This window comes from Nerophis ophidion, linkage group LG21, assembly GCF_033978795.1.
Source record: "Nerophis ophidion isolate RoL-2023_Sa linkage group LG21, RoL_Noph_v1.0, whole genome shotgun sequence".
NCBI lineage: Eukaryota > Metazoa > Chordata > Actinopteri > Syngnathiformes > Syngnathidae > Nerophis > Nerophis ophidion.
The window spans coordinates 42539341-42564568 of record NC_084631.1 but is presented as its reverse complement, the minus strand read 5'-3'; the positions used below and the strand labels follow the sequence as shown (position 1 = coordinate 42564568).

Genomic DNA, 25228 nt, shown 5'->3' with positions numbered 1-25228 from the left:
AAATATGTTGTCTTTGTAGCATATTCAACTGAATATGGGTTGAAAAGGATTTGCAAATCATTGTATTCTGTTTATATTTACATCTAACACAATTTCCCAACTCATATGGAAACGGGGTTTGTAGATCCTGGCTTGTCTGAAATGAACAGGTGAAATATGGTTTGGGACAGCAGACTTAGTTAGCTCATCTCTGCTGACTGACTGAGGCTGTTTCCTCTCATCAGTCATTGACCAGCAGGAAAATATCCACTTAGGGTTCAAATGTTGTCTCCTCTTGCTTGATGTCAGTCCCAAACGTGAGCGTCCTTTGTGATCTTCACATGGCGAGCAGACTCGCTGCTGGCAGGCCTGCTGCACCTTTTCATCTCCACACATGCACGCTGCTGGCTGTTTGGACCACACCGTGCGGCCATTGAAGCACCAGGACTCTGCCCTGGTGCATGGTGGCCATGAAGAACTAGGTCTGGACATCACATTATTGTCTTCACAGGGACCTCATGAAGGTCGGCTCATTGATGTATTTCCTTCATAGAAGATCATACGGAGGAATAACAATCAACATAACATTCATGCTTCTTTCCATGCTCTTCAGATATTGTGTACATTGGGATTCAAACATTCATTGCAGAATCTACAAACCCCGTTGGGAAATTGTGTTAGATGTAAATATAAACAGAATACAATGATCTAGTAACATTCATAATAACATGTAATATATACATGATGTAAGTATATATGTAGTATCTAGTAACATTCATAATAACATGTAATATATACATGATGTAAGTATATATGTAGTATCTAGTAACATTCATAATAACATGTAATATATACATGATGTAAGTATATATGTAGTATCTAGTAACATTCATAATAACATGTAATATATACATGATGTAAGTATATATGTAGTATCTAGTAACATTCATAATAACATGTAATATATACATGATGTAAGTATATATGTAGTATCTAGTAACATTCATAATAACATGTAATATGTACATGATGTAAGTATATATGTAGTATCTAGTAACATTCATAATAACATGTAATATATACATGATGTAAGTATATATGTAGTATACAGTAACATTCATAATAATATATACATGATGTAAGTATATATGTAGTATCTAGTAACATTCATAATAAAATGTAATGTATACATGATGTAAGTATATATGTAGTATCTAGTAACATTCATAGTAACATGTAATATATACATGATGTAAGTATATATGTAGTATCTAGTAACATTCATAATAACATGTAATATATACATGATGTAAGTATATATGTAGTATCTAGTAACATTCATAATAACATGTAATATATACATGATGTAAGTATATATGTAGTATCTAGTAACATTCATAATAACATGTAATATATACATGATGTAAGTATATATGTAGTATCTAGTAACATTCATAATAACATGTAATGTATACATGATGTAAGTATATATGTAGTATCTAGTAACATTCATAGTAACATGTAATATATACATGATGTAAGTATATATGTAGTATCTAGTAACATTCATAATAACATGTAATATATACATGATGTAAGTATATATGTAGTATCTAGTAACATTCATAATAACATGTAATATATACATGATGTAAGTATATATGTAGTATCTAGTAACATTCATAACATGTAATACATACATGATGTAAGTATATATGTAGTATCTAGTAACATTCATAATAACATGTAATATATACATGATGTAAGTATATATGTAGTATCTAGTAACATTCATAATAACATGTAATATATACATGGTGTAAGTACATATGTCATGTAGTAACATTCATAATTAAAGCTGCAAGCAGCGTTGGTCGGGTCCGCCTTTGGCTGCTGCCGCCGTGACCCGAGTCCCGATCTTAGTCAGACCTACATAGAAGTTTTTGTTTCATCACTCTACGACATTCCCAACAGAATTTACAAGCAGTTTTGTCCGGTTTTTTTCTTAGGGGGCGCTAGAACCCAATTTTCATTGTTGGGGTTTGTTTTTTTATTGGATGGCAATTTTCACCAGTCCTGATGTGTGTGTAAAATTTGGTGAGTTTTGAAGCATGTTAAGGGGGTCAAATTACAGATTGGCGTTTCTGGATGTTGTTGATTAATGGCTTTCACTTGGCATAGTATAGCTTTAACTTGGACTTTGAAGCATTTTAAGGGGGTCAAATTTCAGTTCAAAGAGGCAAAAATTGAATTTTTTGCGAGAATTTTGTTTTGAAGGGGTTTTTGCCAACTTCCTGTTGATTTTTGCTATAGAAGGTTCTAATTGAAAATGTAGGTCCAAGTCAGACCTACATAGAGGTTTTCGTTTCATGTCTCTACGACATTCCTAATGGAAGTTACAAGCAGTCTGTTTTTTGTCTCTTCCTAGGGGGCACTAGCGCGCAATTTTCATTTTTGGGGTTTGGTTGCTTAATATGTTGGTCTGCCGCTCCATACCGATGTCTGTGTCAAATTTGGGGAGTTTTGAAGCATGTTAAGGGGGTCAAATTAGGGTGCGAAGGTGCGAGCGCGCCTTTGGCTGCTGCCCCCGAAACCCACCATAGAAAACGCCTTGGTGCCACTATTTAATGCATTGTGAAAGTAATGCAGTTGTTGTATTGAAGTGAAAATATCAAACTTCCTGTTGATTTTTGCTAAAGTACGTTGGTTATTAAAATGTAGGTCTAGGTGAGACCTACATAGTGTTTTTTGTTTCATGTCTCTCTGACATTCCTACCGGAAGTTACAAGCAGTTTTGTCTGTGTTTTCTTCCTAGGAGCAGTTTGTCCGTGTTGTATTCCTAGGGGGGCGGTAGAGCACAATTTTGAGTTTTTAGGTTAGGTTTTTTCATCAGATAATTTTTGCCAGACCTGATGTGTGTGTCAAGTTTGGTGAGTTTAGAAGCATTTTAAGGGGGTCAAATAACTGCTAAAAGAGGCAAAAATGACATTTTTAAGGAGACTTTGCACAGGGGTTCTTTGAAGGCGCATAAATCCAAAACCTGAGAACTTATCAAAACTCTGTTCTATACTTTTAATCAGAAGGGTTCAATCCCTCTCCTGTGCGAGTTTGAAGCCAAAACAACAAACGCACTCAGAGGAGATAATGTTTGAAGAAAGGTGACCGGTTTTTACAAAACTTTTGTTTTGAAGGGGGGATTGCAAACTTCCTGTTGATTTTTGTTGGGGGTTGTCAATCTATGAAATGTAGGTCTAAGCGAGACCTACATAGAGGTTTTTGTTTCATGTCTCTCCGACATTCTTACCGGAAGTTACAAGCAGTTTTGTCTGTGTTTTCTTCCTAGGAGCAGTTTTTTCAGTGTTTTATTCAAAAATAGCGCTAGAGCGCAATTTTGAGTTTTGGGGTTTGGTTTTTTCATTAGATCGCAATATTCGCCAGTCCTGATGTGTGCGCCAAATTTGGTGACTTTTGAAGCATTTTAAAGGGGTCAAATTACAGCGCAAAGAGGCAAAAATTGCATTTTTGGCGAAAATGTTATTTTGAAGGGGTTTTTGCCAACTTCCTGTAGATTTTTGCTTAAAGAAGTGACTGTATGAAAATTGGGTCTAAGTCAGACCTACATAGCAGTTTTTGTTTCATGTCGCTATGACATTCCTAACAGAAGTTACATGCAGTTTTGTCTGTAATTTTTTTCCTAGGGGGCGCTAGAGCGCAATTTTCATTTTGGGGGATTGGTTGCTTAATATGTTGGGAAGGTTTGCTATACCGACGTGTGTGTCAAATTTGGTGAGTTTTGAAGCATGTTAAGGGGGTCAAATTACAGCGTGTAGGTGCGGAATAATAATAAAACACAGCAGTTTCAATAGGGTCCTTGGCCCATGGCAAAGGACTCCACAGGAGTCCTTTGCCATGGTCCAAGGACCCTAATAACATGTAATATATACATGATGTAAGTATATATGTCATGTAGTAAGTTGGGAAATTGTGTTAGATGTAAATATAAACAGAATACAATGATTTGCTAATCCTTTTCAACCCATATTCAGTTGAATATGCTACAAAGACAACATATTTGATGTTCAAACTCATAAACTTTATTATTATTCGTCACCTTTTTTCAAAAGTTATCTCCTCTGACCCGTCACCTTTTTTCAAAAGTTATCTCCTCTGAGCGCGTTTGTCGTTTCGGCTTCAAACTCGCACTGGACAGAAAAATGGATGGATGGATGTTTGATGTTGTCATTACTGCCACACGTGGTGGAAAAGTGTATTACATACGGACCACAGCTAAGAAACTATGTTTGTCCGAGAAGACATTTCCCTTTCATGCAACTTGATGTTGGCCACCAGACAAGAGAGTGTCCTATCCTATTTAGTCAAGAGCTAAAGAAGCAAAGATGTGTCTGATTTAAAGAACTTTGCACCTGCATGTGTCCACAGCACTCGTCAGTGTCACCTGCTGCTGGACATCTTCAACCCCACAGAGCACGAGCTGACCGTCAGTGCCAAGAACAACCAGGACCTGGTTCTTCATGCCAGCGAGTGCCAAAGGTAAGAAGTTTCAGTTTTACTTAAGACTCCCCTTTACTGCCAGGGGAATTATTTAGGCTTTCTCGCCTATAAAGAACAAATTGACTCTCAATATAAGACCAGCAACAGCTGTTTTTTTTTTAAAAAACATCACATTTTATTAAAATTTTTCAGCACTTGTTGGACATGTTTTGATACAATACACATAAATGTCATGTCCTGGTGATCGTGTTTAGTTTGGCTACATCAGGGGTGCCCACACTTTTTCTGCAATTGACCAACTCGAGGGGATCTAGCTCATTTATATATATCATTTATATTTATTTATTTATGAAAGAGACATTTTTGTAAACAAGTTAAATGTGTTTAATGATAATACAAGCATGTGTAACACATATAGATGTCTTTCTTTCACAAAGACAAGAATATAAGTTGGTGTATTACCTGATTCTGATGACTTGCATTGATTGGAATCAGACAGTAATGATGATAACGCCCACATTTTCAAATGGAGGAGGAAAAAAAGTGGTCCTTTCTGTACAATACCACATGAAAGTGGTTGGTTTTTGGCATCTAATTCATCCAGCTTCCATACACTTTACAAGAAAAACATTGGCGGCAAATTCCGTAGCTTGCTTGATTGACATTCACGGCACCCGAGGGTCTTGTGAGATGACGCTGGCTGCTGCCAGTTCATTATTATGAAAAAATGACCGAGAGGAAGGCGAGAAACACTTTTTATTTAAACAGACTCTCGCGCCGTACCTTCCGTCAAAACTCTAAAGGCCGACTGCACATTTCCTATCTTCACAATAAAAGCCCTGCTTCATGCTGCCTGCGCTAACTTAATACAGAGTCTCGGAAAACTGGCGTGCACAAGCGATCCCTCAGAAAGCTGGCGTGCACATCACTTGTGCACGCCAGCTTTCCGAGACTCTTATTTTGTTAGCGCAGGCAGCATGAAGCAGGGCTTTTATTGTGAAGATAGGAAATGTGCAGTCGGCCTTTAGAGTTTTGACGGAAGGGACGGCGCGAAAGTCTGTTGAAATAAAAAGTGTTTCTCGCCTTCCTCTCTGTCATGTTTTCATAATAATGAACTGGCAGCAGCCAGCGTCATCTCACAAGACCCTCGGGTGCCGTGAATGTCAATCAAGCAAGCTACGGAATTTGCCGCCAATGTTTTTCTTGTAAAGTGTATGGAAGCTGGATGAATTAGATGCCAAAAACCAACCACTTTCATGTGGTATTGTACAGAAAGGACAACTTTTTTTCCCCTCCATTTGAAAATGTGGGCGTTATCATCATTACTGTCTGATTCCAATCAATGCAAGTCATCAGAATCAGGTAATACACCAACTTATATTCTTGTCTTGGTGAAAGAAAGACATCTATATGTGTTACACATGCTTGTATTATCATTAAACACATTTAACTTGTTTACAAAAATGTCTCTTTCATAAATAAATAAATATAAATGATATATATAAATGAGGTAGATCCCCTCGAGTTGGTCAATTGAAAAGTAGCTCGCCTGCAGAAAAAGTGTGGGCACCCCTGCTCTACATAGTGCATTCATGCCAGGTCATTGAATACCAGGAGTATGTGAAGGTTCGATTCCTACTTTCTTGACATCCATGACCACCTCCTTCAACTTGTGTCATCAATCAGAAATATCAAGCAGCTAAAAACATGAATGCATGAATTTCTTGCATTTTCTCATCATGCACTGATGTGGATTTAAATAGTTTATTTTTACAGTGTCCACAAAGTCGAGAAAGCAGGTGGTGTTGTGTGACACTTTTTGTGTTGTCAGAAGTTATCAAAATACCTTTTATTGTCGTTGTATGGAAACAAAGAAACTGGACAAAACAACCTGCATAAAATACTCTTAAGACAACAAAAAATAATACATAAATTAAAATTTAAAAACATATTGCACAGCAGATGTCTATCAGAGGTAAGCAAGTTAATAAAGTGGTGAGTTTTCAGGTAAGTGCAGAGTTTAGGGCAACAACAGCTCGAGGATAGAAACAGTTTTTTCCCTCTATTTGTCCTTGCTTTGATGCTCTTATAGCGCCTCCTTGAGGGCAAGAGTTCAAGCCAGTGGTCACCTGGGTGGGATGAGTCCCCGAGGATGCTGTTTGTGTCTCTTATACAGCTCCTCTAGAGGTGTAAGAGGACATGCTTGTTGGATGTTTGTTTTGCACCATGAGTGGGGAAGGTTGTTTGGACTAGGTCGTATAAGTACATGCTGTGCTGTGGTGACTACAAATATTGGACAGTTCATTTTCATTGAATAAATCTGCATTGAGTGTCCACAAGAGGCTGACACATTTGCAGCCATCAGTTTGGCAGATGTTCTAAAAATAATTTGGAATCATCATCATGACGTCTCGCGGGACAAATTGAAGACGTTGGCGAAGCACACACACACACACACACACACACACACACACACACACACACACACACACACACACACACGCACTTCACTGCATTGGCTTTTCAAACAAAGCTTGTTTCCATGGTGACCACCTTTATACCCTGCTACCGCTGCAAAGATTGTTGGACTGCATGAAATGCGGGATAAAGTGAGGTGTCCAACATGCCGAGGAGCAACAAAGACTGCATGAAGTGTCCAACACACCGAGGAGCAACAAAGACTGCATGAAGTGCAGGATAAAGTGAGGTGTCCAACATGCCGAGGAGCAACAAAGACTGCATGAAGTGCTGGATAAAGTGAAGTGTCCAACATGCCGAGGAGCAACAAAGACTGCATGAAGTGCAGGATAAAGTGAGGTGTCCAACATGCTGAGGAACAACAAATACTGCATGAAGTGCAGGATAAAGTGAGGTGTCCAACATGCTGAGGAGCAACAAAGATTGTTGGACTGCATGAAGTGCAGAATAGAGTAAAGTGTCCAACATGCTGAGGAGCAACAAAGACTGCATGAAGTGCAGGATAAAGTGAAGTGTCCAACATGCCGAGGAGCAACAAAGACTACATGAAATGCAGGATAAAGTGAGATGTCCAACATGCTGAGGAGCAACAAAGACTGCATGAAGTGCAGGATAAAATGAGTTTCCCAACATGCTGAGGAGCAACAAAGACCACATGAAGTGCAGGATAAAGTGAAGTGTACAACATGCCAAGGAACAACAAAGACTGCATGAAGTGCAGGATAAAGTGAGGTGTCCAACATGCTGAGGAGCAACAAAGATTGTTGGACTGCATGAAGTGCAGGATAGAGTGAAGTGTCCAACATGCTGAGGAGCAACAAAGACTGCATGAAATGCAGGATAAAGTGAAGTGTCCAACATGCCGAGGAGTAACAAAGACTGCATGAAGTGCAGTGAGGTGTCCAACATGCTGAGGAACAACAAATACTGCATGAAGTGCAGGATAAAGTGAGGTGTCCAACATGCTGAGGAGCAACAAATACTGCATGAAGTGCAGGATAGAGTGAAGTGTCCAACATGCTGAGGAGCAACAAAGACTACATGAAGTGCAGGATGAAGTGAGGTGTCCAACATGCTGGGGAGCAACAAAGACTGCATGAAGTGCAGAATAAAGTGAGGTGTCCAACATGCTGAGGAGCAACAAATACTGCATGAAGTGCAGGATAGAGTGAAGTGTCCAACATGCTGAGGAGCAACAAAGACTACATGAAGTGCAGGATGAAGTGAGGTGTCCAACATGCTGGGGAGCAACAAAGACTGCATGAAGTGCAGAATAAAGTGAGGTGTCCAACATGCTGAGGAGCAACAAAGACTGCATGAAGTGCAGGATAAAGTGAGGTGTCCAGCATGCTGCAGTGTTGTATGAGAAAGATAAGAAGTATTAGTGATGATGTGTCTCTCATGTCCTCCCTGGAGGATCTGTTAGTAGTACTATATTATTATACAGTACTATGTCTGTCAAGGGACAGTACAATATCAGTAGTACTACACTTATATATATATTATTCATGTACAGTAGTATCTTTCAAAGGACAGTAGTATTACTACACTTCTATCAATACAAATCCATCCATATTGTGTTTGTAGACAAAAGTGTGTTTGTAGACATAAGTGTGTTTGTAAACAAAAGTGTGTTCGTAGACATGAGTGTGTTTGTAGACATAAGTGTGTTTGTAGACAAAAGTGTGTTTGTAGACATAAGTGTGTTTGTAGACATAAGTGTGTTTGTAGACAAAAGTGTGTTTGTAGACAAAAGTGTGTTTGTAGACAAAAGTGTGTTTGTAGACAAAGGTATGTTTTTAGACATAAGTGTGTTTGTAGACAAAAGTGTGTTTGTAGACATAAGTGTGTTTGTAGACAAATGTTTGTTTGTAGACATAAGTGTGTTTCCAGACATAAGTGTGTTTCCAGACATAAGTGTGTTTGTAGACAAAAGTGTGTTTGTAGACAAAGGTATGTTTTTAGACATAAGTGTGTGGACAAAAGTGTGTTTGTAGACATAAGTGTGTTTGTAGACAAAAGTGTGTTTGTAGACATACGTGTGTTTGTAGACAAAGTGTGTTTGTAGACATGAGTGTGTTTGTAGACATAAGTGTTTGTAGACAAAAGTGTGTTTGTAGACATAAGTGTGTTAGACATAAGTGTGTTTTTAGACAAATGTTTGTTTGTAGACATAAGTGTGTTTCCAGACATAAGTGTGTTTATAGACATGAGTGTGTTTGTAGACAAAGGTATGATTTTAGACATAAGTGTGTTTGTAGACATAAGTGTGTTTGTAGACAAAAGTGTGTTTGTAGACAAAAGTGTGTTTGTAGACATAAGTGTGTTTGTAGACAAAAGTGTGTTTGTAGACATAAGTGTGTTTGTAGACATAAGTGTGTTTGTAGACATAAGTGTGTTTGTAGACAAAAGTGTGTTTCCAGACATAAGTGTGTTTATAAACATGAGTGTGTTTGTAGACAAAGGTATGTTTTTAGACATAAGTGGCTTTGTAGACATAAGTGTGTTTGTAGACATGAGTGTGTTTGTAGACATAAGTGTGTTTGTAGACAAAAGTGTGTTTGTAGACATAAGTGTGTTTGTAGACAAAAGTGTGTTTGTAGACATAAGTGTGTTTGTAGACATAAGTGTGTTTGTAGACATACGTGTGTTTGTAGACAAAAGTGTGTTTCCAGACCTAAGTGTGTTTGTAGACATAAGTGTGTTTGTAGACAAAAGTGTGTTTCCAGACCTAAGTGTGTTTATAAACATGAGTGTGTTTGTAGACAAAGGTGTGTTTTTAGACATAAGTGGGTTTGTAGACATAAGTGTGTTTCCAGACATAAGTGTGTTTGTAGACAAAAGTGTGTTTGTAGACATAAGTGTGTTTGTAGACAAAAGTGTGTTTGTAGACATGAGTGTGTTTGTAGACATAAGTGTGTTTGTAGAAAAAAGTGTGTTTGTAGACATAAGTGTGTTTGTAGACATAAGTGTGTTTCCAGACCTAAGTGTGTTTGTAGACATAAGTGTGTTTGTAGACAAAAGTGTGTTTGTAGACAAAAGTGTGTTTGTAGACAAAGGTATGTTTTTAGACATAAGTGTGTTTGTAGACAAATGTGTGTTTGTAGACATAAGTGTGTTTGTAGACAAATGTTTGTTTGTAGACATAAGTGTGTTTCCAGACATAAGTGTGTTTGTAGACAAAAGTGTGTTTGTAGACAAAAGTGTGTTTGTAGACAAAGGTATGTTTTTAGACATAAGTGTGTAGACAAAAGTGTGTTTGTAGACATAAGTGTGTTTGTAGACAAAAGTGTGTTTGTAGACATACGTGTGTTTGTAGACAAAAGTGTGTTTGTAGACATAAGTGTGTTTGTAGACATGAGTGTGTGTGTGGAGATAAGTGTGTTTGTAGACAAAAGTGTGTTTGTAGACATAAGTGTGTTTGTAGACAAAAGTGTGTTTGTAGACATGAGTGTGTTTGTAGACATAAGTGTGTTTCCAGACATAAGTGTGTTTATAGACATGAGTGTGTTTGTAGACAAAAGTGTGTTTGTAGACATAAGTGTGTTTCCAGACATAAGTGTGTTTATAGACATGAGTGTGTTTGTAGACATAAGTGTGTTTGTAGACATAAGTGTGTTTGTAGACAAAAGTGTGTTTGTAGACATAAGTGTGTTTGTAGACAAAAGTGTGTTTGTAGACATGAGTGTGTTTGTTGACATAAGTGTGTTTCCAGACATAAGTGTGTTTATAGACATAAGTGTGTTAGACATAAGTGTGTTTTTAGACAAATGTTTGTTTGTAGACATAAGTGTGTTTCCAGACATAAGTGTGTTTATAGACATGCGTGTGTTTGTAGACAAAGGTATGATTTTAGACATAAGTGTGTTTGTAGACATAAGTGTGTTTGTAGACAAAAGTGTGTTTGTAGACAAAAGTGTGTTTGTAGACATAAGTGTGTTTGTAGACAAAAGTGTGTTTGTAGACATAAGTGTGTTTGTAGACATAAGTGTGTGTGTGGAGATAAGTGTGTTTGTAGACAAAAGTGTGTTTGTAGACATAAGTGTGTTTGTAGACAAAAGTGTGTTTGTAGACATGAGTGTGTTTGTAGACATAAGTGTGTTTCCAGACATAAGTGTGTTTATAGACATGAGTGTGTTTGTAGACATAAGTGTGTTTGTAGACAAAAGTGTGTTTGTAGACATAAGTGTGTTTGTAGACAAAAGTGTGTTTGTAGACATGAGTGTGTTTGTTGACATAAGTGTGTTTGTAGACATAAGTGTGTTTGTAGACATGAGTGTGTTTGTAGACATACGTGTGTGTGTAAAGACATACGTGTGTTTGTAGATATAAGTGTTTGTAGACAATAGTGTGTGTAGACATAAGTGTGTTTGTAGACATACGTGTGTGTGTAAAGACATACGTGTGTTTGTAGATATAAGTGTTTGTAGACAATAGTGTGTGTAGACATAAGTGTGTTTGTAGACATACGTGTGTGTGTAAAGACATATGTGTGTTTGTAGATATAAGTGTTTGTAGACAATAGTGTGTGTAGACATAAGTGTGTTTGTAGACATACGTGTGTGTGTAAAGACATACGTGTGTTTGTAGATATAAGTGTTTGTAGACAATAGTGTGTGTAGACATAAGTGTGTTTTTAGACATAAGTGTGTTTGTAGACAAAAGTGTGTTTTTAGACAAAGGTATGTTTTTAGACAATAATAATGCAAGGGCACACTACTGAAGATGTGTCGCTTGTCCAATTTTCCTGGAATTTAGCCCTGACCAAGTCTCATATCCCACAACTCACCAGAACACAACCCCCCACACCCCCACGTTTTCTGTCTACCACTCCTAACAACAAGCCCATCTCGAGTGAGTATTCTCCACATTTAAATGGGTTGTACTTGTTTAGCGCTTTTCTACCTTCAAGGTACTCAAAGCGCTTTGACACTACTTCCACATTTACCCATTCACACACTGATGGAGGGAGCTGCCATGCAAGGCGCTAACCAGCACCCATCAGGAGCAAGGGTGAAGTGTTTTGCTCAGGACACAACGGACGTGACGAGGTTGGTACTAGGTGGGAATTGAACAAAGGACCCTCGGGTTGCGCACGGCCACTCTTCCACTGCGCCACGCCGTGGGCACAAGGGACTGTTCAACATCTCGTCCTTTGTTTTTTTTTTGTTGTTGTTCTTCTTCTTCTTCTTCTTCCTGTTTTTCGTTTTCTTCTTCTTCTTCTTTTTGTTGTTGTCTATACTTGTGCTCGTTTTTGTTTGTTATCAATCTTTTTCTTGCACTTGTTCTTATTCTTTTTGTTTTTCTTTGTCTATATTTTTTTTCTTCGTAGTTCTTCTCTTTTCTTCTAGTTTCGCTGTTGTTTGGAACCATCTGATTCTTCATCAGCTTTTCCTTCTTTTGATTCTTTTTGTATCACGTTCTCCTACTTTTTTTTCATTATTCTCCTTATTATCGTTCTCCGTCTTGTTCTCGTAGATTTTCTTCTTGTCCTTTTTTTTGTTCTTGTTCTGCTTCTATATAGTTTTTATTGTTCTCTTTCCTGTTCTTGTTGTTGTTCTTTTTCTTGGTGTTCTTTTTCTTCTTGTCGTTGTTGCTCTTTTTCTTCTTGTTTGTGCTCTTCTTCTTCTTCTTCTAAATGTTGTTGGTGCTTCATCTTCTTGTTGCAGCACCAAAAGTGACCGTGATGTCGCTGCCACCATGTCGCCTCATGTCATGTCAGAGAGATGAAACAACTCCTCACCTTTAGGAGAAGATAAGCTTCCTGCGGCGTCTGTAATTGGCTTGAGAATTGTTATTAGGGTGCGGGTAAGGGGGGGGGGCGTAGGTAAGGGGGGGAGTGGGGTTACACGGAGTCAGCGCCGCGGTCTAAAAATAGAACCTAGCCCTCTCCCGCCTCTGCATGAGCCTCATGCTCGCCGCTCTAAAGCGCTAAAAATAGGCTGCTGATGAAAACATAGGGTGAGTATTATGTATGCTCTCCTCCTCTTTCCCTGCGGCAAAAGCCATGGCCGCTGTTGGGAAGATGCTTTTTGGAAATGATGCCATTCTTACTCGACAGCCAGCGCACCGTTACACACACATATATGCACACATATGCACACACACACGCCAAAAAAAATGTGTAGTTACATCATGCAAATGAGATGCAAATTGACCCGTGCTAAAGCAGAAGCTTCACGGAGCCATGCTGCGACATGATCAGGAGCCTAAATTGACTAACAAAGCATCAATTTACAACCGCGATGAACATATTCTACCCTCGGAAGTGTGTGAAAGTAAAAAGTCTCAGTTCTCAGTTCTTTGTGATTTCACTGGCCGTGCCTCACGTTATTAAGAGAACAACTATTGTTGTGTTAAATGATTATACATCTTTATTTTGCTACTGCTTAATAATCCAAAACACTGTAATGTTTTTCTTTCTTCACAGACTATAAAAGTCACATCCATGTAGCGCTTCTCTAATGACTGTCATTAGACAAGAAAACGATCTAGTACAGAAATTCATATCACCCCTAAAATATTCACCAAATAGCAACACAATCTGTATGCGTGCATGAATAGAATGCATGTCATAAAAATGTAATTTAATGAAATAATCACAATAAAAGTAATATACTTCAAATATAGTAAATGATAACACAAGAAAAGTATAATAGATACAATCAGTTATTACCACTATTGATAATACCGCTTACTCATATCAAACATTCTTTTAAATAAATAACAATGATGTATTAAAGGCCTACTGAAATGAGATTTTCTTATTTAAAAACGGGGATAGCAGGTCCATTCTATCCGTCATACTTGACCATTTCGCCATATTGCCATATTTTTGCTGAAAGGATTTAGTAGAGAACATCGACGACAAAGTTCGCAACTTGGTGACACTCGCCGGGTCCCCTCATCCGGTCCACCAGCGCTTGCAGCATCAGGGTTTGCTTTTCTTCAGCCAGTTTGGTGTAACTCGCGACGGGCGCCCAGATGACGTCATCGTCCTCCGCTTCTGATGGTCCTCCTCCCACTGTGGGCGCCACTGTGACAGGTCTCCAGCCGTCATCGTGTGGGTTGCAGTGAACAAGTTTTGGTTCCAGTCGGTTGCGCCAATTTCTAGCGCGACCTCCCTTCCTGCTCGTCTTGGCGCGCCTTTCAGTGGCCGGTAGCCGCGTCTTTCGCCGGGGCTCATCTTTCTCCTGGTCGCTCTCGTCGTCTTCGTTGTCCGTTGTTCCTTCTCTTACTCCTGCCACGATTGCTCCTCCTTCTCCCCTTTTATGCTGCAGCAGAAGATGCAGTGATTGAGAGCAGGTGTGTGGTTTACGCACCTGACTCTGATGGCTGCAGTGTCGCTCCAGGCGTGCCCCACCTTTCCACTCCGCATCCTGGCCGCCATCTTGGGCAGGACCGCTGTTTGTCTCTTCACAGACTCGATGTCGAATATTTCCAAAAACAATTTGAAACGTGGACTCGTCAAAGGGTGGAATGCCATCTCCGGGTTGGGGAGGAGACCCTGCCCCAAGTGGAGGAGTTCAAGTACCTAGGAGTCTTGTTCACGAGTGAGGGAAGAGTGGATCGTGAGATCGACAGGCGGATCGGTGCGGCGTCTTCAGTAATGCGGACGTTGTACCGATCCGTTGTGGTGAAGAAGGAGCTGAGCCGGAAGGCAAAGCTCTCAATTTACCGGTCGATCTACGTTCCCATCCTCACCTATGGTCATGAGCTTTGGGTCATGACCGAAAGGATAAGATCACGGGTACAAGCGGCCGAAATGAGTTTGGGTCTCTCCCTTAGAGATAGGGTGAGAAGCTCTGCCATCCGGGAGGAACTCAAAGTAAAGCCGCTGCTCCTCCACATGGAGAGGAGCCAGATGAGGTGGTTCGGGCATCTGGTCAGGATGCCACCCGAACGCCCCCCTAGGGAGGTGTTTAGGGCACGTCCAACCGGTAGGAGGCCACGGGGAAGACCCAGGACACGTTGGGAAGACTATGTCTCCCGGCTGGCCTGGGAACGCCTCGGGATCCCCCGGGAAGAGCTAGACGAAGTGGCTGGGGAGAGGGAAGTCTGGGTTTCCCTGCTTAGGCTGTTGCCCCCGCGACCAGACCTCGGATAAGCGGAAGATGATGGATGGATGGATGGACTCGTCAGACCACAGAACACTTTTCCACTTTGCATCAGTCCATCTTAGATGATCTCGGGCCCAGAGAAGCCGGTGGCGTTTCTGGATGTTGTTGATAAATGGCTTTGGCTTTGCATAGTAGAGCTTTAACTTGCACTTACAGATGTAGCGACCAACTGTATTTAGTGACAGTGGTTTTCTGGAGTGTTCCTGAGCCCATGTAGTGATATCCTTTACAGATTGATGTCGTTTTTGATACAGTGCCATCTGAGGGATGGAAGGTCACGGTCATTCAATGTTGGTTTCCGGCCATGCCGCTTACGTGGAGTGATTTCTCCACATTCTCTGAACCTTTTGATGATATTATGGAGCGTAGATGTTAAAATCCCTAAATTTCTTGCAATTGCACTTTGAGAAAGGTTGTTCTTAAACTGTTTGACTATTTGCTCAGGCAGTTGTGGACAAAGGGGTGTAAAACAATAAATGAATTTATTTAAACAAGTCTTTAAAATATTTTCTTGGATTTTCAAATTCTATTTGAGTTTTGTCTCTCTTAGAATTAAAAATGTCAAACAAAGCGAGACCAGCTTGCTAGTAAATAAATACAATTTAAAAAATAGAGGCAGCTCACTGGTAAGTGCTGCTATTTGAGCTATTTTTAGAACAGGCCAGCGGGCGACTCGTCTGGTCCTTACGGGCGACCTGGCGTTGGTGACCCCTGGTTTATTTTTCTATATGTATATATGTATGTATGGTTATAGCAACACTCTTAACGTTGCCTTTTGCACGGAGCAATAGAATTGAGCAGTTTTCACATTTGACATTTCAGTCAGCAGTCTGCCGCTATTGTTGACAATCTGGCTATAAATGAAAAGCGAGCATTGATGCGTGAATGTCATCACGACCTAGCGTGGTTGGGAGACAACGCCGCCTCCTATTAGTCCTTTTCCCTGGCTGCTCCCGTTAAAGCGCTGCCGTGCCGCTAATTAGCGAGGCCTTGTCAGGGGGTCACGCCCCACTTGTTTACCTGCAGGAAGCCTTTGTGTTTACATTTCATCAGGAGGGTCACACGCCCCAGGGAGGAGAAGACAAACAGAAGCTTCCACGACTCGAATGAGACCTGACGGGATTCCGTGGCGGCAAAATAGGCGGAATAATGATCTTTGAATGGGACCTGCCTTCAGTGTGCTCCAGTCAGGGGCGTCGCCAGGCAGATTTCACTGGGGCACGTGCCCCACTGTTGATCTGCAGTGCCCCAGTAAAAATTTCACCAATAAAAAAAAAACGCTTCAGAGTTTTAAGTCTACATAACATAGACAACAGCGAACATATTACTTAGTATGGTAATTGATTGCCACTGTATTCGTAACAATGAGCACATGGCTAATTAATACGGTAATTTATTCATGTGTGGATCGAGACTTCAGTTGAGAGAGAGAGAGAGAGAGAGGGGATGCGAATGACTGCGTGAGGTAGGTGACGTTAGCCAACAACAATTTAATTACAATATTTAGATTTTGATTTGACTCAAACTGTAACTCCTAGATGGATTTAAGAAAGTTATTGTCCCGCAGCAGAGAAGAAGCAGCAAGAATGAGAGATGTAAGTGAAGTCCTAGCTAGCTAGGCAACATCATTGTCTTAAGTTGATGCTAAGTTAGCTAACGTTCTTCCTTGTATCAAGACAAACATATTCTTTTGCTGTACGAGCTGTCGGGGGAATTTCCAATGAACATGAAACATCATGTTGGTTATTGTCTGCTGCTTCTGCATCAATGAGGATTTGGAGTCAGCATGTGTGAGTTGAGTGCTTCTCATATGCTTTATCTTCAGGAAGAAAAACATTTTTCCATTTCATCAAGTCGTGATTTTTAAATCATTCAAGTTTATTTCACAGAAAAATAGCACAGTAGACTTGTCTTGTTAATCGGTGTGACTTTGACTAAAATAATCTTGTTTTGTCACCAGAAAAATGGCTACAGCTAAAGCATCTGGTTTTGTTTCCAGAAAAAATAGTAACATTTCTGTATTTGTTTTCAGAAAGATGGCTGAAAATATCAATCAATCAATCAATCAATGTTTACTTATATAGCCCTAAATCACTAGTGTCTCAAAGGGCTGCACAAACCACTACGACATCCTCGGTAGGCCCACATAAGGGCAAGGAAAACTCACACCCAGTGGGACGTCGGTGACAATGATGACTATGAGAACCTTGGAGAGGAGGAAAGCAATGGATGTGGAGCGGGTCTAACATGATACTGTGAAAGTTCAATCCATAATGGATCCAACACAGTCGCGAGAGTCCAGTCCAAAGCGGATCCAACACAGCAGCGAGAGTCCCGCTCACAGCGGAGCCAGCAGGAAACCATCCCAAGCGGAGGCGGATCAGCAGCGCAGAGATGTCCCAGTCAACACACAGGCGAGCAGTACATGGCCACCGGATCAGACCGGACCCCCTCCACAAGGGAGAGTGGGACATAGGAGAAAAAGAAAAGAAACGGCAGATCAACTGGTCTAAAAAGGGAGTCTATTTAAAGGCTAGAGTATACAAATGAGTTTTAAGGTGAGACTTAAATGCTTCTACTGAGGTGGCATCTCAAACTGTTACCGGGAGGGCATTCCAGAGTACTGGAGCCCGAACGGAAAACGCTCTATAGCCCGCAGACTTTTTTTGGGCTTTGGGAATCACTAATAAGCCGGAGTCCTTTGAAGGCAGATTTCTTGCCGGGACATATGGTACAATACAATCGGCAATCGACTTATTGCTAGAACTAGTATGCATATTTCTATAAAAAGGCTTTTTTTTAAAAGCATCCACAGTCTGAGGTGCCCTCAGGTGGTCAGGGAGAGCGTTCCACAGACTGGGAGCAGCGGAGCAGAAAAACCCGGTTTTCCCATAATAATCATAAACAGCTAACATGTGGTAGCTAACGACTACAGGAGGCAGAAGATAACTTATTGTCAGTTAAAAGAGGCCGGGAAGGTTTTGTTGCCCCATTTAGATTTAAAAATATATTTCCATGTCTGTCCTGAGTCCTCCAACTTGTTAGTCGCTTTGCCTTTTGCTAAAATACTCACTAATAGTCACTAGAAAAATGGCTAAAAATATCTGGTTTTGTTGCCACAATTAGATTTTTTTCTCCCTAAACTTTTTTTTTTTCCCATGCACACATGTGACTGAAAATGACACACAATCCACTTTTATGTCGCGACCCAGCAGTTGGGAACCACTGGTCAACTGTATAACAGTTACTGTAATATTTCCATGTCTGTCCAGAGTGATTGAGCACTTTGCAAAAATGAAAAGGAGACGTTACAGTTTACTTCTCAGAAAATGATTCCCTGAACAGACACACAACAGTTGTTCATTTATTCTACTGCTCTGGCTTTATTGTTTTGTGTATATTTGATAGTTTTGTGTATCTGAAATAGGATTAGCCACATTGCCATAAATGGAAATTAAATAATAGAAAAGAACCCAGAGATGTAGGGCTGCTTTATTTTTAGTTTGACTTTTGTAGATGTTAAATTTGCAGATGATTACTGCGATAAATATTTCAAAAAGATTCATTGCTCTTCCTTTTTGCTTTTACCAGTAGCAGTTTAGAAGTCTGGAGTAAAAAAGTGCACAAGTAGGTCAAATGCATGAGTTAATTTCAGGTGGTTCATCAAAGATCCATACAACATCAATCAATCAATCAATGTTTATTTATATAGCCCCAAATCACAAATGTCTCAAAGGACTGCACAAATCATTACGACTACAACATCCTCGGAAGAACCCACAAAAGGGCAAGGAAAACTCACACCCAGTGGGCAGGGAGAATTCACATTCAGTGGGACGCCAGTGACAATGCTGACTATGAGAAACCTTGGAGAGGACCTCAGATGTGGGCAACCCCCCCCCCTCTAGGGGACCGAAAGCAATGGATGTCGAGCGGGTCTAACATGATACTGTGAAAGTTCAATCCATAGTGGCTCCAAGACAGCAGTGAGAGTCCCGTCCACAGGAAACCATCTCAAGCGGATCAGCAGCGTAGAGATGTCCCCAACCGATACAGGCGAGCGGTCCATCCTGGGTCCCGACGAGCGGTCCATCCTGGGTCTCGACTCTGGACAGTCAGTACTTCATCCATGGTCATCGGACCGGACCCCCTCCACAAGGGAGGGGGGGGACATAGGAGAAAGAAAAGAAGCGGCAGATCAACTGGTCTAAAAAGGAGGTCTATTTAAAGGCTAGAGTATACAGATGAGTTTTAAGATGAGACTTAAATGCTTCTACTGAGGTAGCATCTCGAATTGTTACCGGGAGGGCATTCCAGAGTACTGGAGCCCGAACGGAAAACGCTCTATAGCCCGCAGACTTTTTTTGAGCTCTAGGAATCACTAATAAGCCGGAGTCTTTTGAACATCATCTGATATGATTTCATAGTTTAAAGCACTATTTATGTATTTTTTTATGATAAATAAGTGCTAAAAATGTTTGCGCTTTGCACGCTCACATGAATTATTTGTGCCCCAGGTGTGCCCCAGTAATGTATTAGGTCTAGTGACGCCCCTGTAAGGCTCGTTGCGAGGCGTGGAGATGCCGGGGAGTCAGTCGGAAAATGGGAATGTCTGTGGTTTCTGCATGCAAAGACCGATGAAATGACAGATTTATGCAAATCTTGCTCGGAATAACGAGATGCTCGTTCTGACGATCCACAAGGCAATTTCAACAGCTCGCTAATGACAAGTGCAGGAAGATGCAAAGATCTGCCGTGTGATGCAGTAACCCTCGTATTCATGGGCATCATGGGCATCATGGGCATCATGGTCCAGTCCAGCCGGGCACCTCACCACTGATTACTATTCAATTATTGATGCAGCTTTCATTTATGCATATTGCTGCAGCTTTTCCTCTCACTAAATTAGCATTTATCTCCTGCAACTTTTACCAGCGGTTCATTTGTAGTAAGAAACAACATTTGAACACATTCAGTGAATTCATGGAAGTTCAAAAACAAAAAGCCTGCACGGACTTGAAAAACCAGCAGGTCAAAAAGTGCTTTGCTGCGTGAAAAAAAAAAAACATGAATAATTTTCCCTGAGAGACAACGGAAATATATGTTGTGGATCAGAAGCTCATCATTAATAATCCTCCTGCAAAATGCATCATTTTATATTTACAGTAGGCCTGAGCGATCAGTCAGTTTTATTGACAACTTCAAGTGTTTTGTTGCAGACAATTTAAAAAGTTGGGAAATTGTGTTAGATGTAAATATAAACAGAATACAAATCCCTTTCAACCCATATTCAGTTGAATATGCTACAAAGACAACATATTTGATGTTCAAACTCATAAACTTTTTTGTTTTTTTTGCAAATATTAATTAACGTGCCAAGGTAGTTGGGAAAGGGCATGTTCACCACTGTGTTACATCACCTTTTCTTTTAACAACACTCAATAAACGTTTGGGAACTGAGGAAACTAATTGTTGAAGCTTTGAAAGTGGAATTCTTTCCCATTCTTGTTTTATGTGGAGCTTCAGTCCTTCAACAGTCCGGGGTCTCCGCTGTCCTATTTTACGCTTCATAATGCGCCACACATTTTCCATGGGAGACAGGTCTGGACTGCAGGCGGGCCAGGAAAGTACCCGCACTCTTTTACTACAAAACCACGCTGTTGTAACACGTGGCTTGGCATTGTCTTGCTGAAATAAGCAGGGGCGTCCATGATAACGTTGCTTGGATGACAACATATGTTGCTCCAAAACCTGTATGTACCTTTCAGCATTAATGGTGCCTTCACAGATGTGTAAGTTACCCATGCCTTGGGCACTAATGCACCCCCATACCATCACACATGCTGGCTTTTACACTTTGCCTCGATAACAGTCTGGATGGTTTGCTTTCGCTTTTGTCTGGATGACACCATGTTGAATATTTCCAAAAACTATTTGAAATGTGGACTCGTCAAACCACAGAACGCTTTTCCACTTTGCATCAGTCCATCTTAGATGATCTCAGGCCCAGAGAAGCCGGCGGCGTTTATGGATGTTGTTGATAAATGGCTTTCGCTTTGCATAGTAGAGCTTTAACTTGCACTTACAGATGTAGCGACCAACTGTATTTAGTGACAGTGGTTTTCTGAAATGTTCCTGAGCCCATGTGGTGATATCCTTTAGAGATTGATGTCGTTTTTTTAATCCGGGCCATCTGAGGGATGGAAGGTCACGGTCATTCAATGTTGGTTTCCGGCCATGCCGCTTACGTGGAGTGATTTCTCCAGCTTCTCTGAAGCTTTTGATGATATTATGGAGCGTAGATGTTGAAATCCCTACATTTCTTGCAATTGCACTTTGAGAAAGGTTGTTCTTAAACTGTTTGACTATTTGCTCACCCAGTTGTGGACAAAGGGGTGTACCTCGCCCCATCCTTTCTTGTGAAAGACTGAGCATTTTTTGGGAAGCTGTTTTTATAGCCAATCATGGCACCCACCTGTTCCCAATTAGCCTGCACACCTGTGGGATGTTCCACATAAGTGTTTGATGAGCATTCCTCAACTTTATCAGGATTTATTGCCACCTTTCCCAACTTCTCTGTCACGTGTTGCTGGCATCAAATTCTAAAGTTAATGATTATTTGTACAAAAAAAAAGATGTTTGAGTTGGAACATGAAATATGTTGTCTTTGTAGCATATTCAACTGAATATGGGTTGAAAAGGATTTGCAAATCATCGTATTCTGTTTATATTTACATCTAACACCATTTCCCAACTTACATGACATATATACTTACATCATGTATAAATTACATGTTATTATGAATGTTACTAGATACTACATATGTACTTACATCATGTATATATTACATGTTATTATGAATGTTACTACATGACATATATACTTACATCATGTATATATTACATGTTATTATGAATGTTACTAGATACTACATATATACTTACATCATGTATATATTACATGTTATTTTGAATGTTACTACATGACATATATACTTACATCATGTATATATTACATGTTATTATGAATGTTACTAGATACTACATATATACTTACATCATGTATATATTACATGTTATTATGAATGTTACTAGATACTACATATATATTTACATCATGTATATATTACATATTATGAATGTTACTACATGACATATATACTTACATCATGTATATATTACATGTTATTATGAATGTTACTAGATACTACATTTATACTTACATCATGTATATATTACATGTTATTATGAATGTTACTACATGACATATATACTTACATCATGTGTATATTACATGTTATTATGAATGTTACTAGATACTACATATATACTTACATCATGTATATATTACATGTTATTATGAATGTTACTAGATACTACATATATATTTACATCATGTATATATTACATATTATGAATGTTACTACATGACATATATACTTACATCATGTATATATTACATGTTATTATGAATGTTACTAGATACTACATTTATACTTACATCATGTATATATTACATGTTATTATAATTGTTACTAGATACTACATATATACTTACATCATGTATATATTACATGTTATTATGAATGTTACTAGATACTACATATATACTTACATCATGTATATATTACATGTTATTATAATTGTTACTAGATACTACATATATACTTACATCATGTATATATTACATGTTATTATGAATGTTACTACACGACATATATACTTACATCATGTGTATATTACATGTTATTATGAATGTTACTAGATACTACATATATACTTACATCATGTATATATTACATGTTATTATGAATGTTACTAGATACTACATATATATTTACATCATGTATACAGTATATTACATATTATGAATGTTACTACATGACATATATACTTACATCATGTATGTATTACATGTTATTATGAATGTTACTAGATACTACATTTATACTTACATCATGTATATATTACATGTTATTATGAATGTTACTACATGACATATATACTTACATCATGTATATATTACATGTTATTATGAATGTTACTAGATACTACATATATACTTACATCATGTATATATTACATGTTATTATGAATGTTACTACACGACATATATACTTACATCATGTGTATATTACATGTTATTATGAATGTTACTACATGACATATATACTTACATCATGTATATATTACATGTTATTATGAATGTTACTAGATACTACATATATACATACATCATGTATATATTACATGTTAATATGAATGTTACTACATGACATATATACTTATATCATGTATATATTGCATGTTATTATGAATGTTACTAGATACTACATATATACTTACATCATGTATATATTACATGTTATTATGAATGTTACTAGATACTACATATATACTTACATCATGTATATATTACATGTTATTATGAATGTTACTAGATACTACATACATACTTACATCATGTGTATATTATATGTTATTATGAATGTTACTAGATACTACATATATACTTACATCATGTATATATTACATGTTATTATGAATGTTACTAGATACTACATATATACTTACATCATGTATATATTACATGTTATTATGAATGTTACTGGATACTACATATATACTTACATCATGTATATATTACATGTTATTATGAATGTTACTAGATACTACATATATACTTACATCATGTATATATTACATGTTATTATGAATGTTACCAGATACTACATATATACTTACATCATGTATATATTACATGTTATTATGAATGTTACTAGATACTACATATATACTTACATCATGTATATATTACATGTTATTATGAATGTTACTAGATACTACATATATACTTACATCATGTATATATTACATGTTATTATGAATGTTACTAGATACTACATATATACTTACATCATGTGTATATTACATGTTATTATGAATGTTACTAGATACTACATATATACTTACATCATGTATATATTACATGTTATTATGAATGTTACTAGATACTACATGTATACTTACATCATGTGTATATTACATGTTATTATGAATGTTACTACATGACATCATGTATATATTACATGTTATTATGAATGTTACTAGATACTACATGTATACTTACATCATGTATATATTACATGTTATTATGAATGTTACTACATACTACATATATACTTACATCATGTATATATTACGTATTATGAATGTTACTACATGACACATATACTTACATCATGTGCATATTACATGTTATTATGAATGTTACTAGATACTACATATATACTTACCTCATGTATATATTACATGTTATTATGAATGTTATTACATGACATATTTACATGAATGAATAAATACTTTCAAATGACACTGAGAAGAAAGAAAAGAAGATACATAAATAAAAAAACATGTTAAACTAAATAATGTGGATCAGCACATGGACACACACAAAGTGAAGGTGGTTAGCGGCGTGTGACTGAGAAGGAAAGGTCGTCCTTGCTCATGTTTGAAGTGTGAATCTGTTGCCAGACGTGTGGTGTTGTTGTATTTTTAGCAGCCGTGATGTCCAGCTGAAGAAAAGCAGCTCTGGTTTTTAAGATGTGACTCGATTGTTGGCGCGGCGTGGCGTGACCTTCAAAGGCATCATTGACAGGTGTTGCTTTGATGTGTGTCTTCCAGGATGGCCATCCAGGTGGACAAGTTTGACTTTGAGAGCCTGCCCTTGCACCAGCTCCAGCACCAGCACCAACACTCCAGCAACCCCAAGCAGCTGGAGGAGGAGCGGCAGCATGCTCGAGGCTGTCAGATCAACAGCGAGCTGGGCATCTGCTGGAACATCATATCCTTCCATCAAAAGTAGATGTACTGTATCTTATAGGTCTTGTCTCAAAGTAGATGTACTGTATCAATATAGGTCTTGTCTCAAAGTAGACGTACTGTATCAATATAGGTCTTGTCTCAAAGTAGATGTACTGTATCAATATAGGTCTTGTGTCAAAGTAGATGTACTGTATCAATATAGGTCTTGTCTCAAAGTAGATGTACTGTATCAATATAGGTCTTGTCTCAAAGTAGGTGTACTGTATCAATATAGGTCTTGTCTCAAAGTAGGTGTACTGTATCAATATAGGTCT

General features: G+C 38.5%; 1 protein-coding gene across 2 annotated transcripts in view; it reads left to right on the top strand.

Annotated features, from left to right (window-relative positions):
• trappc9 (trafficking protein particle complex subunit 9) overlaps positions 1 to 25228 on the top strand; it is a 320599-nt gene that overhangs the window by 212229 nt on the left and 83142 nt on the right. For both annotated transcript variants that reach the window (XM_061882643.1, XM_061882642.1), the window contains 2 exons: positions 4420 to 4530; positions 24774 to 24933. In XM_061882643.1, the coding sequence (XP_061738627.1) occupies positions 4420 to 4530; positions 24774 to 24933 (271 nt within the window). The remainder of the gene's footprint in view (positions 1 to 4419; positions 4531 to 24773; positions 24934 to 25228) is intronic.